The 14176-nt window shown below is 35.1% G+C and overlaps 1 protein-coding gene across 5 annotated transcripts in view; it reads right to left on the reverse strand.

The window, feature by feature from the left end:
- Nucleotides 1-14176, reverse strand: part of DIAPH2 (diaphanous related formin 2) — a 204941-nt gene that overhangs the window by 145164 nt on the left and 45601 nt on the right. For all 5 annotated transcript variants that reach the window (XM_030448826.1, XM_030448825.1, XM_030448824.1 and 2 more), the window contains one exon: nucleotides 8807-8921. In XM_030448826.1, coding sequence (XP_030304686.1) covers nucleotides 8807-8921 — 115 coding nt within the window. The remainder of the gene's footprint in view (nucleotides 1-8806; nucleotides 8922-14176) is intronic.

A 14176-nucleotide genomic window follows, 5' to 3' on the forward strand; every position in this document is an offset into this window, starting at 1 on the left:
CTAAAGGAATGATCACAACTTATTGAATATACCTATATGGGTAACATACAGTTCTCTGTGCATGACAAGTAGTGATCCTTAGTCTACCCTTACTTTATAATGGGGACCTTTGAGACACCCAACATAGGAAGAAAACAATATGTGCTTTGCAGAATTCACTTTTTAAAATCTTTTTTTAGCCTTCATTCACTGTCACAGGATGAAATCCAGTAGTCCAAAACATAGGGGATGGGAGGGGATATATTTCAAGCTTGCTTTACTTTGCCAAAGAAAATCTTCATGAAATATCAGTGTTCCCTCACATGAATTCATCACAGACAAAACTTTTGGTCAAAATACTAGCATCAAAGTAACATGATAAGAAAGCCTTCACTTGTTCTCAGTAATATTTGCAACTATGCCTTTCTGTACACTTCTGTACACTTCATAAATACAATCAAAACAACTGTCAGGCACTCCTAAGTACAGTGAGCAAAAGACTTTGTTACAGTATTTTTTAAATAAGAATTCGAGTGAATATTCAGCTTCCCATCTACTTCTAGCAAGTAAGTAATATAATTGCTAGCAGGTCATACCAATAATATACTTATTTTACTTAGCATGCTTTTTCAAATAAAATAAAATGTGTATTCTTTGTGACTGTTACAAATTACCTTCTACATAGAAAGGGAATCCTTTAACCTATGGAAAGGTAAGTCTGCAAAATTATCAATTATCAAGAACTAAAATTTACAGACAGTGCTTCCTAACTGGAAACTTTGTTTGCTGCTAGACTCATTTTAGTCCTTTTGCACTATGATGAATTCAATGGGTACCAATGCTCTTGAAATAAGAGACACACACCCTTCCCCAGAAGCAGGGGCTACCAAACCACTACCACTTGCACAGAGGCTTCCTCATCAGAACAAACTGACACAGGAACATAGATATAAGTAAGTCTTGGGAGGCCTCATTTTGACTGCCCTGAATAATCCAGCTACAGCAAAACTCCATGCATCATCCCTAGGGTCAACTAAGAAACCTGCTTCTTTGTGTAACTATTCAAAGTTTATAAATAAAGTATAACTACTAAGGAGTCAACTTCTGCAGTTAAGCTTTAGTACACAATACAAAACTGAATATAAAGAACACCTGTGGCCTTCTTTTCCTCTGCTTCTTTTTACTCTTGGTATTTCAAATACAAGAAGACTGGATACCTTTCTGGTACAAATTGCCCCTGACACTTCTGTGCAGAGAAGCTTTTATTTTATTGGTCACAAATACAATTTTTTTTCCTTAATCAAAAGGAATATTCTTATGTATTAAATGCAATTGGGTTTAAAATAATTATAGAATTGAAAAATGCATGTATAAATGTATAAAAAACACAAATACATACACAAAGACATCTAAGCTAAGTCGTAATCATTTCAGGCATCAGTTTATTTAAACAGTGTAAAGCTTTTTCTACCTCTGAGCCTGACAGTTTACCTACTAGATAAATCCAGTTGAGAAAGAACAGAAAAGATGAAAAAAGGCAAACTAATAACTCACTCCTTCATTGTACCTTAATTTCTAATTGAGAAAGAAAAAAAATCAGATACACTGAAAGATAAAACAAAAGAAGTTTGCTTTACTTCTATGTAAAAGTGAGATAGAAGACTGATTACCCTCAGCATGCAATCTAACTGAACACAAGTCCTCTAAGACACAGAAACATTTGGTTACTCTGCACTGTGAAGCTGAATCTTTCTTCAGTTTGGATTCATGCCCTTCTGAAAAGGAGATAGCACAGAAGGAAAGGAAACCACTACAGACATGCTGAACTAATCAGAAGACTGAGGGAGCCACCTGCAGTTTGCATTCCAGAAATAAACACGTTATGAGTTTGTGAATTTCTTTTCATTACACCAAATCAATGCACACAGTTGAGCCAATATAACATATTTGTGCTTAATAACAGAGATTCCTGTATTAAACTAAAGCTTGTGTGCTCACACAGAGTTACAGAAACTCTGAACAAAAAAAGAACCAATTCAAACCCTGTAAAAGGTGATGTTCTCTGGGTTTCTTAGCATACCCAAAATCCCAGAAATTGTTTTAAAATACTAATCCCTTTTCTTGATAGTTACCCAATGTAAACTAATGCAGGTTTCCTTCAAGAAAAAACGTGTACCAACCTACTTCTTTGGCTGCTCCTTCCCTCTTTACTAAGAAACAGCTGAAAAGTAATACAAAAAATTTTAATCCCACTAAAAATATTTCAAGCAAAAAGGGTCAGTATCAACATAATTGGAATAGTGAGAATTGTTGTATTTTTGTTATACCTAACACTGCAATAGAGTATGAATAAGTACTCAAGTATCCATAAGTGTTATGTATTTCTTGTTCTTTAAAACACTGAGTGTAACACCTGCATGCATCTGTCACTTCTGTACAGAAATAGCCAGTGTGGCACCTTTATCTAATTTTAGAGCCACTCCCATCGCTATTTCCAACAAATTTTAAAAGAACACTTGACTTAAAATGCTTATAAAAAACTCAATTGCATAAGCACTGTTGTCTTCTTAAAGGTCCATGCAAGTACTTTCCTGACCTGTTTGTATTCTAGCCTTTGTAGCTTAAAAAAGAAATTATCACCTTCAAATAAGTGTTGTTAATAAAGATGACAAAGCTGCTGTTGATATCATCACTGGAGTTCATCTTATTTAAACAACACCTTGTTCTTAACCACATCTTGTCCCATGTTCTGTCTTCCTCTGAAGCAACAACCTCCCTGGACTGTTCCTCAGTTTTTCTGTTTGTTTGTTATGCTATTTCTTCATTTTCCCAACCAATTTTTCATATTAGATTCAGTTTGCCATTTCAACTCTCTTCCCTTGAACCAACAAACCAAGTTTAAATACTAGAATACTGACACCAACCTAGAAGAGGAACAAACCAAAACTGTTTTAGTTAATCCTAGCAACATTTTACAATTTTTTAATTATTACTAATATTTTAAACTGACCTACAGATGAGTCTTAAATGTTGTTCACAGAGGGAAATATCAGTTAGGACTATACAGCCACCTACTTTCATATTGGAATTACTAAAACAAGGCTGTATTAAAATATTTAATATATTTTGTTATATATATTACATTATACACATACATACATTCCATTAATGTTTTGTTATCATGCCAGTTTATATTTTATCTTGTCCTTTTCTCATTCGTAACTCCCATAATGTGAAAAATACAACTTGGCAATTAAAACTTCAGTTTTGAAAACACATCAAAATGCTTGTTGAATTTTATTTTTAAAGTCTAATCATAAAGAAACAACACTCTTCAACTTCTCTGATCAAGAAGTTTTCCCTTGAGGCAAGTTGGATGGATAATTAATTCGGTACTGGAACAATCCCAGTAGTTACAGACTATTATGTACTAATTACTACCTTTACAGATCTACTGTACACATAATTAATTTCTTCAGAGCACACTATCATTCTTGACTGGCAAAATACACAACCTAAATTACAAGAGTCAGAAATTAACATGATCCTTTAGGGAGAAGGCATTAACTTGCTTTGTAGCATATTGCAATTAGACTATCAATCAAAGAGTGAGAAGTGATTTTGATAGCAGCAGGCCAGATACACCAAGTATTGTCACATTATTATCAAGTTACCTGAGGCACCAAGCATATGATGAATCATCACCTATCTAAAGAGCCGTAACATTTGAATCCTTTACTATTACCTGACACAAGACACTTCATCATACAATTACATGTGTATTTTATGTTCTCAAAATTAAAACACAGCTATAGGGAGTTTCTGAGATCATATTTCACAAATAACCAGACATCATGTTACTGCTGATGGTGGTTATTCCATTATCTGGCAGCCAAATAATTTTCATGTCAGTTAAGAGACAAAAGCAAAATTTAGAAAAAGAATATTCTAGCTGCACTACATAGTATTGCCTGCCTAAACTTGAAAGATTTGCAATTAAGTAGGGCCTTGCCACACACTTCATTCTAGTCTGTTTGGCTTTTTAAACCCACTCTACAGAAACATAAACACACCTCTGCCTGACCTTGCTAAAAAGCAGTGGCCCAAGCCTCCAGAAATGTACAACCAGCATGGATGAGTATGTTAAGCATTAATTCATGTTGAACCTCATTGGAATATTTCCCTCACTTGAAAGGTAGTATTATGTATTTAATAAAAATACTATTTTTTTATTTAGTTTTAGAATTTTGATAGCAGGATGACTTAAAAGACATCACATGAACGCACTCTTAGTTGAGAGTGCACCCCATATGTACACTGTGCACTAACAGCACTGAATGACTTCGGATGATGTAACAGTCTCACAAGGACATGTTGCATTTATCTGATCACTTGTATCTCCTCTCTTCATTTATTAGGATATGTTGAAGGGTTAATACTATGTAATCTAGCTAAGCAGGATTGTTCATAGAGTTTCTTTTACATTTTAATCATACTCCATAAACTGGTGTGATTTTCTTTTTTAATTAAGAAAACATTTATGTGACCACAAAGCTTAAAAGTGACCACACAACATTTAAAAAAAATCTCACTATATAAAGGTTATCCTGACCGTAAAAACAAAAAGAAAAACCACCAAAAACCACAACAGAAAAAAAATAAAAGCAAAAGAAAAAAAAAGCAAACAAACAAAACCCACAAACCAAAACTTGTCTGAAGAGACTGCTGCTAGCAAGTAAGATTTAACTGGTTTAGAAATAAGAAGATAAGGTAGAGCTAATAATACCCTCAATTGAATTTCTTCCTCTTGCTATTTAAATATCAAAACACAAATCAATCCACACTAAGACTACTTTGCAAACCAAATACTACTGAGCATGAAATTTTCAGGTCCTGGAAGTCATGACTCAAAAAGGATGATAATGTTTTCACCAGCAAAATCACTGCTTCCACTACTAAGCAACGCATCATACGCACAAAAAATATTCTGGATGGTATCAGATCCTCCTTTAGAATTAACCAGGTCAAAAGAAAACAAGGAACTGACTGGAAGCTGATACCATCTTTACTCAATTTGCCCCTGCAGCTACACAAGGAAACATACAGAGCATCTGTGTGTTCCATTGCCACCCACAATGCAGTAACTGTCCCACAGCTCAACAGTGTCCAACTCATTCACAGCCACCAGAATTGCCCATTTGTTTTCAAGTGTCTGATCTGGAATACCATTTACTTGCCTAAATTATCTGTGAGACTATAATCATTATTGTCCATTGTTTTCCATCTAGAAGCACAATTCCAAGCTCAAAACACTCATCTAAGATCTTGAATGCAAATTTAAAGCCCTGGAAGCCATTTGTCAGAGATCCCTAAAATAGATTCGGATCAACTGTTTCTCTAGAAGAGTTGAGAAAATCCTTCCATGCTGTGCTGAGATAGTGATAATTAGATCTCAGTTAACTTAGTTCAAATCCCAAGATCTCAAAATCTAAAGTCTGAAAAGGAATATTTCTTAATGTTTCTATTGCTCTCTGCACAACAGGTATTTTCATAGTTGTGCTCAGAAACTGATTTGACAGAACAAATACAGCAGTTTATTACTGATCTGAACCTAACTACTGCCTACCTGGAAAACAGAACCCTTGCTGCAAGGCAGCACACAGTTTAGTGACAATAAACATTATGTTATCCTTGTATCTTAAAACAAAACTATGCTAAATGAGGAAAAAGCCCGAAATTTCATTACCATTGTGCTAGAAAATCATTAACGCAATTCAGAGGTTTAATCGAATTCGAGTGCTGCAGCCTATATGGAATTACAAATTTTTAATAAGTGTGTATGCTATTATTTGGTTTACTTCAGCTACTATTCCCACTGGCATTCTGAAATGCCATGAAATACAAGACAGTAAACACTACTTCCTCACAATTCCTTTTGGCAACTGTCAGTTTTCTTCCACTTCTCCATTTATTTGTTTTAGATACTCACTGTGCTCAAGAGAATACAAAATGCATTTTTCTCTTGTCTTTCTATCATTCTGCCATAATATATTAGGAGACTACATTAAGAAATGAGATTAAAGCAGAAGTTTGATCACAGATTATGCTTGAAGTATTTTGGAGATTAATGAGCTGCAAGTGGCTGTTGAGGTGAGGAAGATAGGTGAACATCAGTTAATGTTTCCTTTTGCAGGCAGCAACTGCAGGAAAAAGCTGCTTATAGAATGCAACTGTTTGAGTCTGTGCTGCAACCAAAAGCTCTGAGACTTCTGGTAGGTTTTCAAGTTCTTCTTAAAACTTGAGCTCAAAGACAGCTACTTTTTCCAGCCAAATAAGATTTTAATATCCTGGGTAATACATAGTAGTATTTTTAACAGTCTTCCCATCCTTTGTTACGGATTGTTATTTTCTACCCTTAACTAAGAATGTAAGGAAGAACAGGAAAAATATCTGCAAGACTGTCACCACAGTAATAAGCTTTTTAGAGAATAGTTTTAGAACTGTGCAACTATGTCAACAGGAATTACCTCATGAAACATACTGCTTTTTTAAAATTTCAAGAGGGTTTTTTTTCACCATTTTTAATGATAAAACATTCCAGGAATTCAGACACAATTTTCTCAGATTCCTGATCAAAGAATTCAGCTCAAGGCAGAAGCTTGTCATTTTCATTAAGAAGGGTCTCATTCCATTTTAAGTGTTACCTGCTGCTAGGTTATCTTCTCCTCTAAGATTTTCCTGTCTTATTGTTCACAGTAAAACCAATGACTAACTCCACATCATTTTAACCTCACTGCAATGCTGGGAGCCAAGAATCTATCTGTATGGAAAAAGAGTGTTAAATTACCACAGATGAAGCTTTTATATTACTGAATCTAATACCTGAACATTCAGAGCAGAAAGTGGGAAGCATTGTAAAAGCAGAATACTAATGGCTGAGATTCAGGGATTACTGAAAAGGGCAAGAGCTCGGAGGGATAGACTTGTTTATTTATCTAATGAAAAACTCAGCTATGACTAAGTCTGTGAAGGGCACAAAGTTCACCAGAGCTATGGTGCTCTGAGAGACCTTCCTTCATCTGAGTTAACTTTTCAAGCACTGTATTAGGATAAACTGCAGTTCTTAATCCTGCAATGCAGGAAACAGCCAGAAGAACACAGTAATACAATAATCAAGGAACTGATAGACAGGAGAACATTCTAGTGGTCTGAATTAAAACAGAAGCCTCCCTATGATCAAAGCAGAAAGCACCACATTAATTGTTATTAAAAAAGAAAAAAAAAGCCCCAAAATGCTTACGGTCAGTATACACTTCAAAAGTGCAAAGTGTGTGCTTGTTTATTCAGATCTGGCCTAAGAACACTTGATACATCTGACTTCATCCACTTTCAAGAACTGCACATCCCTTATGTATATCGTGTTCTAACAAGTCATTAAATGACAAAAGATTTGTGGCTACATCAGGAATCCATTCAGCATCTACCATTTCTTGGACTCTTAATTTGTTTGCCTTCCTCATTAGGCTCTGAGTAAGTTATTGAACCAAAGTTCCAACAGTACTTCCTCCTCTGCAGTGCCTGAAACAAATTACTAGTAAATGGCCACATATGAAATACTGATCAACTGACCATTAAGCATGGATATTAATGAAAAGAATTGAAGAGGCTGTACGGAGCTTCAGAAATACTCAAAGACCATCTAAAAGCCATGAAGAGTTGAGGATGGTATTAAAGTATCAAAACCAAAATCAATATGCAGTTGTTAGCAACTGCATTCTCAAGATAGGATGATAATAATTTCATCTACTACAGAAGGAACTGTTTGAGAAATGATTTTTTTCAGCTAAAGGAAAGAGCGGAAGAGCAATTTACACAACATATTGGGCAGCTTCACCTAAACAAAGCAAACTCCAATATGGTTTTTATTCTCACTGTATTGCTCTCTCTAGTTGTCAAACAGCCCCATTTCACACTGTGTTCCAACAAAAATCAGTAGACAGCCTGAGAGTTTTCGATGGTATTAGGCAAACAGCTTAAAGGAGTGTGCACTCATACATACAGCCCTTGGAAAACTCACTTTTGTCATTCACTAATGACAGTAACAATTCAGCTTAACTGTACACAGCCTTTTGGGAAAGAAGATTCCTAGATTCCACAACACAAATTTAATTACTAATGAAAGAAGCTTATTTAAAGACTTCTTTTTTTTTTCTTAAGGAAGAGATGCATTAAGTATAAAAAGTGAAGCAAATACTAAGGATCCAAACAAAAGAACTTTGAGAAGAACAATGTTTTCAACCCAAATTTTCAAGAATCATGACAGCAGGCACATTACAGAGTTGTGATTTTGCAGTTCACCTGCATTTTGTAATTGCTATTTTTAAGTCTTACTTGTAGAGGTTTTTGCTTTAGCAATGATGAAAGTAAATTTGTTACCCATCAAAACCTCCACGTGTGGAATATCTAAAAGAACCTGACAACTTACAGTTCCTGTAGCTAGGAATATTAATGTAGATGACCATAATTTTAGGATTATAATTTAAATTTAATTATAACAATGTGAAAACATTCACATCTGTCTGCAACATATGCTGCTTTTTAAGAAGATATTATTACAAAAGGTTCCTCCTCCCCATGCTGTAAAAGTGAGGGAGGAGCAATTCTTGTAATCGACTGCTATGCTTAATAAAAACACACATTTTATATTATCTTCCTGCTATAAAACCATTATGTGGATTCCATGGTATTGCACAAAGCATAAAAGAGACTGTAATTGCACAGTTTTAAACTTAATAAAAGCATAATACCAAGTAAAAGAATAATGTACCTTTCATTTGTGTTCCAAAGGTAAGCGCCAATTTTGCAAAGAGTTCTGGGTCTTCAAATTTATCTTCTTCGGCTTTTACCCAAAAGCTGTTTTCTCCTATCTCTTGAGGCTCAATCTGAAACAGAAATGGCATTTCCGAAGTTAGTAACTAGGATTTCAATAGCCAAGTTAAAGCAAATACTGCTAGACTTTTGTGATATTGGATTAAGTTTAGGTGAGTTCCAGTTGGTATATTCTCTTGAAAATGCTTCCCTGAACAAAACATAATTAGATGTCCTGCCCTTGGTCTACACAATGACTTTAATTTTAGTTCTTCCCTTTAAAAAGGTATCTAATCAGGCTTCAGAACCTATTAGCATGTGGGTGTAGAAATGTTCTGGCTTTTCTCTTTATTACTTTCTAGATAGTTCCTCAACTTCACTCTTCACCACTGCTACACATCCCTGCAACTTAAGAAGGAATGGCCTGTCAGGCTGCAAGAGTACAGAAAACCTTATTTGCAAATGATACATCAGTGTATACCTTTTAGTGGCTCCATAATAGAATTTTTTTCTACAGTTCCCATTTGTAATTCCAAATATATACACAGACTCAATTACAGTACCTTACTTGATACTGGCTCTACTATAAGAAGGAAGTAGTTTGAAATAGGGAAGCTGAAAGCCAATTTTACTTTCCACATATGAGTCAGAGCAGCTATTTTGTTTTCAATATACATTCTCCTTTCTTTTTTTTTTTCAGTTTTATCAATTCTATGCAAATTGTTTTAAATGTCAATTTTCAAGGACTATCTAACTTCACCATAATACACAGGAGATGTATCAATATGCTTTGAGTCCCACTAGGGCTTCAGTACAACACACTGATCTTAACTTTCTACTCTATGACAAACCTGAAAACGTGTTGCTGCTTTACCACCAGCTGTAGGTAAGGCTTTTTTCAAACTACTTTCCTCTAGCACTAGTGGTGACAATAGATACAACAAAACACATTAAATTAAACAGCACAAATTTTATTCCCAAAGCCCTGGCTTCTTGGAAGTGATGATCAGATAGACTCTTCTCTTTTTCAGTATGCAAGGAGATCTCTGGCACTGTTCCCAGAGCACTTAAGCAAAGTGTCCATCTGCAGTTCCTTTCCCCTGTCCTACACAGTGTTCAGATGTACACTTTATAAATTATTTTTTATAAACACATGAACATAATTGATTACAATGAAATTGGATGCAATGACAAATATGTAATACAAACTAAAAAGCTTAATTTTCTCTATGGTTATAGGATAGAAGCCTGTTTCACAATTATAAAGCCAGTGCAACTGACTCTATAAGCAGATATTACTTAAGAAGGACAAGTGAGTGCAGAAAGTATGAGGCTGAAGTTTCCAGCACTGCCATACTGCACTGTCACATCTAAACCCAAGATTTAATGTCCTTCTGTTCTTTTAATTCTCCTCCCCCAAGAAAGAAGGAAAATTGTAGCTTATATGCAGGTTATTTTAGCATTTAGATTCAAATTTATTTGGACATTTATTAAAATTAATACATTAAAACCAAGTTTGACTATTTGGAACATTGTTCCACTTTAAAAATTTGAAAGCTTGTTTTTAAACTATTACTGCTATAAACACTCAGGTTATTCTGGCACATATCCAAATATTCTGAAATACAGTATCAAAATACTAAAAGTGAGTTCTAAACATTATTTACTCTGGTAAAAGAGACTCTACATTTACAAGTTGGGCTTTTCCATACAGGTTTTATCTCAACTGTCTAGACTCCTCCTAAAATTAGTGGGATTAATTATTCATAGTACAGCTCTTATTTGGTACTCTAAAGAATGAGTCATTTCACTATCCAATAATCTTGTCAGACAGAAAATTTAAGCTTAGTTTTTCTTAGGAAGGCAATTAAAATCACTTATTCCAAAATTTCAGAGGACAATCTAATTTCTCTTCCAACATTAAACTTCTGCCATTGCTAGTTCTTGAAATGCTTTGCTTGAAGCAGTGATGGCAAATATTCAGAAACTGGACACAGCAATTGAACTTGAATGACCTGAAAAACCCTGTGGGGAAAAAAAACTAGAATCCTTTCCAAACACAGTGTTGTTGCCCCCAGACCACCCATCTTTACATATGCTCTTAAAACTGAAACTCCATTGTGTCTGACAGCAAGGATGAGCTGTGTAAGAACTGAATGGACTGGTAAGCCTGTGTCCCAGCACTGCTGTGAGAACCATCTACAGAGGATGTACTGCTGTGCAGCAGTGTGATTCACTTCAGAGGCTTCATATTAAAAGATTCAGCATCTTCAGCCAGGAACATCTGGCATCTCAAGTGATTCAGCTCCATCCAGGACACTATGGTAACACCCAACTTTACAGAAAGATGTGTATCTACATCCATATAAATTTCCCAACAGTTCTATCAGCTGTGAAACCTCTTGAAAAAAAACTACACTCTTTCAGAGTGAGATTTAAATTACATGTTCAATGAAAAATAGCAACTTAAAGTCAGCACTGACCATCTGCAGTCGCTTAGTAAAATCAAGTTGTTGATGAAAGTTCTTGGTACAGACACACTAGTGAGATAAAATATGATTTTCTACCAAAGTGCCAAGACAGTAGCTGGCAGTAAAAAGATTTAGCACCTTGGCAAAAAAGTAGCAGATATCCAGTCAAACTACACTGAATTCCAAGGCAGAGCTCAAACCAGATAGCATGTAATATATAAAGTCCTCCTTTGATTTGTCTTGATGATTTGTTGATGTATGTATTTTTTCCTACAGCAAACCTTAATACATCTACCATGTTTTACACTGCTAAAAAAATGCCAACCAAAAACTACTTTTAAGATGTAATGGTTGAGACTTGTTCCAATTCAATCTAAGAAACTACTTCTTTTATATGGAAGGAACAGTGGCTATACTGATCAAAATGAGATTTAAAAGCAATATGTACACAACCATCCACTTGGATACTTGCATAACTTACCAAAATGACCAATTACACACTGAGATGTAAGTAATAACCATTAACTGCCCTTACAGATTAGTTTGCAAGTCAGAAATTTCACTTACAGCTCAAGCAAATGTTTATATTTTAACATCTTTTAAAAAACTAAATGTGATTAAGCAGAACGTGCTAGGACTGTGCAGAGGCTCCATTCATGGAACTCAATGGTGCCCAAACACTTCACTTGAGCAGTCCCATAGCTCCTCCCAGTGGCCTTAACACTACCCTAGCACTATACTAATTAGAAACAACTAATCAATATCTCTCAGATTAATAACCTACAAGTACCAATATAGAACATGTAACAGCACTTCCTGAACTTATAACTACAAAGAGAGATCACAAACTTAGAAGCTTTCTACACGAAATAGCATGCAGTTATCTGTTTAAAAATTGCCTTAGAACTACTCTAACTGAACACAAAGTTCGTATTTGCAACTTAACACAAAGCCTCAGCCATGCTCAGGGTACCTAACAGGCTGAGGCCTCATTCTCATTTGGCTCATCAGAGTTTTGCCCTCTGCTTTGATACTGATCTAGAAAACAAGCAACTCTCTGAAGAACTGTTAAATTCACTAAGTGCTCCCCCAGTGATTAAACTCCACACTCCCCAGAGGAGTAGCAGGTGTCTTCCCAGACCTGCCCTGAGGACAGAAAGAAAACTCACCATCTACTGCCACCTCCTGATGTCATTACAGAAATTCACTGAGCTTAGCACACATTCTCTGAAAGCTCTCACTCAGCAATGTGCAGCCCACAGACTTTAAGAGAATTTTGTATTGTAGCCAAGTAAGATCCTGAGATATTCATCTGTCAAGCACCAAACAAATTTCTGCCAACAAGAGTCTCATTTAAAAACTCATTGTAGTACACAGTATCAAATATATTTTTAATGTAAAGGAAGGAGGGGGAACATCAGCTTCATAAGCCTAATATAGCCATGATTTCAACTCAGATTTAATATTAAACCACATACTGCTGGATCAAACTCAGCATAATTTTAAACAAAACTACATACTAATATTCACTCCAATAAACATTTCTTCAGTGCTTGCAATAAAAATTATGTTTAGTAGCACTATTGCCTTTAGAGCCTTCTGATAACTTTTGCAACTGTCTTAACAGGGGAAACATCTGCCTTTCTCAGAGTTAAAGTATGCAGTAAAACTATAATTGACAGGCAAGTAAAGCATCAAAAGTCAAACTTCCTTTCAACTTCAAGAATTTATCAGAAGAAAAAACAAAAGAAACGTGAATACAAAATAAGTTTCATTTGGTAATTGATACCTTAATTTATGGAAAATTGCTGTACTTTTTCAGAGGACTGAATAAATCATTTAGCTAAAGACACCTGCCCTTAAACAGAAATTTAATTTGTATTCTTAGTATTATACTGCGTATAGAATTACTTGTTTCAATTAGCAAAAATTCTTTTGTCAATGCCTTTCCACCCTTCTCTTTTTAAATTAATCAAGTTTGTGTCATGTAAGGCTTTTAAAATGAAACTAGATCACTCAAATAAATTGCCCCCATAGTGGTTTCACTAATACTAATACTTAACTAATTCTTCTAATTCACTAATTCTTTTTAGAAGAAATTTATGGAAGGCATAACCAAAAGAATCATGCACAGCTCTGTTGAGAAGGTATCAAAGCTAAAACAGTCTCTTGAAGTCTGATCCACCTTCAACCTGTCCTCAAAAAAAGAAAAAAACAACAATGGACCATACAATTTATGGCTCCCACGGCTTGCTTAACCCAGAGAAGACAAAACTAAAATCAGAGTTTTGCTTCGCATTGTTTTCCTAGATTCCATGTACCTGATCATACCAAGTTTTGCTGCATTTTACACCTACAGACTCAAGTAAAATTTCTTAAAACACCTCTTTTCTCAAAATCCTCTCATTTCTCAGACACACTTAAGTTCAGCCAACAGTTTTAGTTATCCCTTGACTCGAGATCCTGTGTTCAACTTCAAAGTAAATGGCAGACTTCCAAACCATCTTCAATCCTATTGTCTACTTCAAGATACATTTTCCCTGTCCTAAAGCTAAGTGATATTTGAACTCAACTTTTTGTGGGAAAAAGTAGTTATATTATTTAAGAAGTTAACATTTTAATTGTTTGCTAACATAAAGCTGCTTTAAACAAGACACTTTACCTTTGGAGTGTTCACCTATCAAGGTAAGTATCAATTAAAGCTGAAAATCAGCCCAAACTGAGAACTGCTAGCTACAGGGATCTCCAAAATATGGGGTGTTAAGGGCCCTCGGCAGTATTAAACACTTAAAGCCTATTCCATAGTGTAAGGTGTCTTTCAAAACCAACACCAACTGAATCACAAGCAATGCACCAAG

The sequence above is a fragment of the Calypte anna genome, chromosome 4 (genome assembly GCF_003957555.1).
Source record: "Calypte anna isolate BGI_N300 chromosome 4, bCalAnn1_v1.p, whole genome shotgun sequence".
NCBI lineage: Eukaryota > Metazoa > Chordata > Aves > Apodiformes > Trochilidae > Calypte > Calypte anna.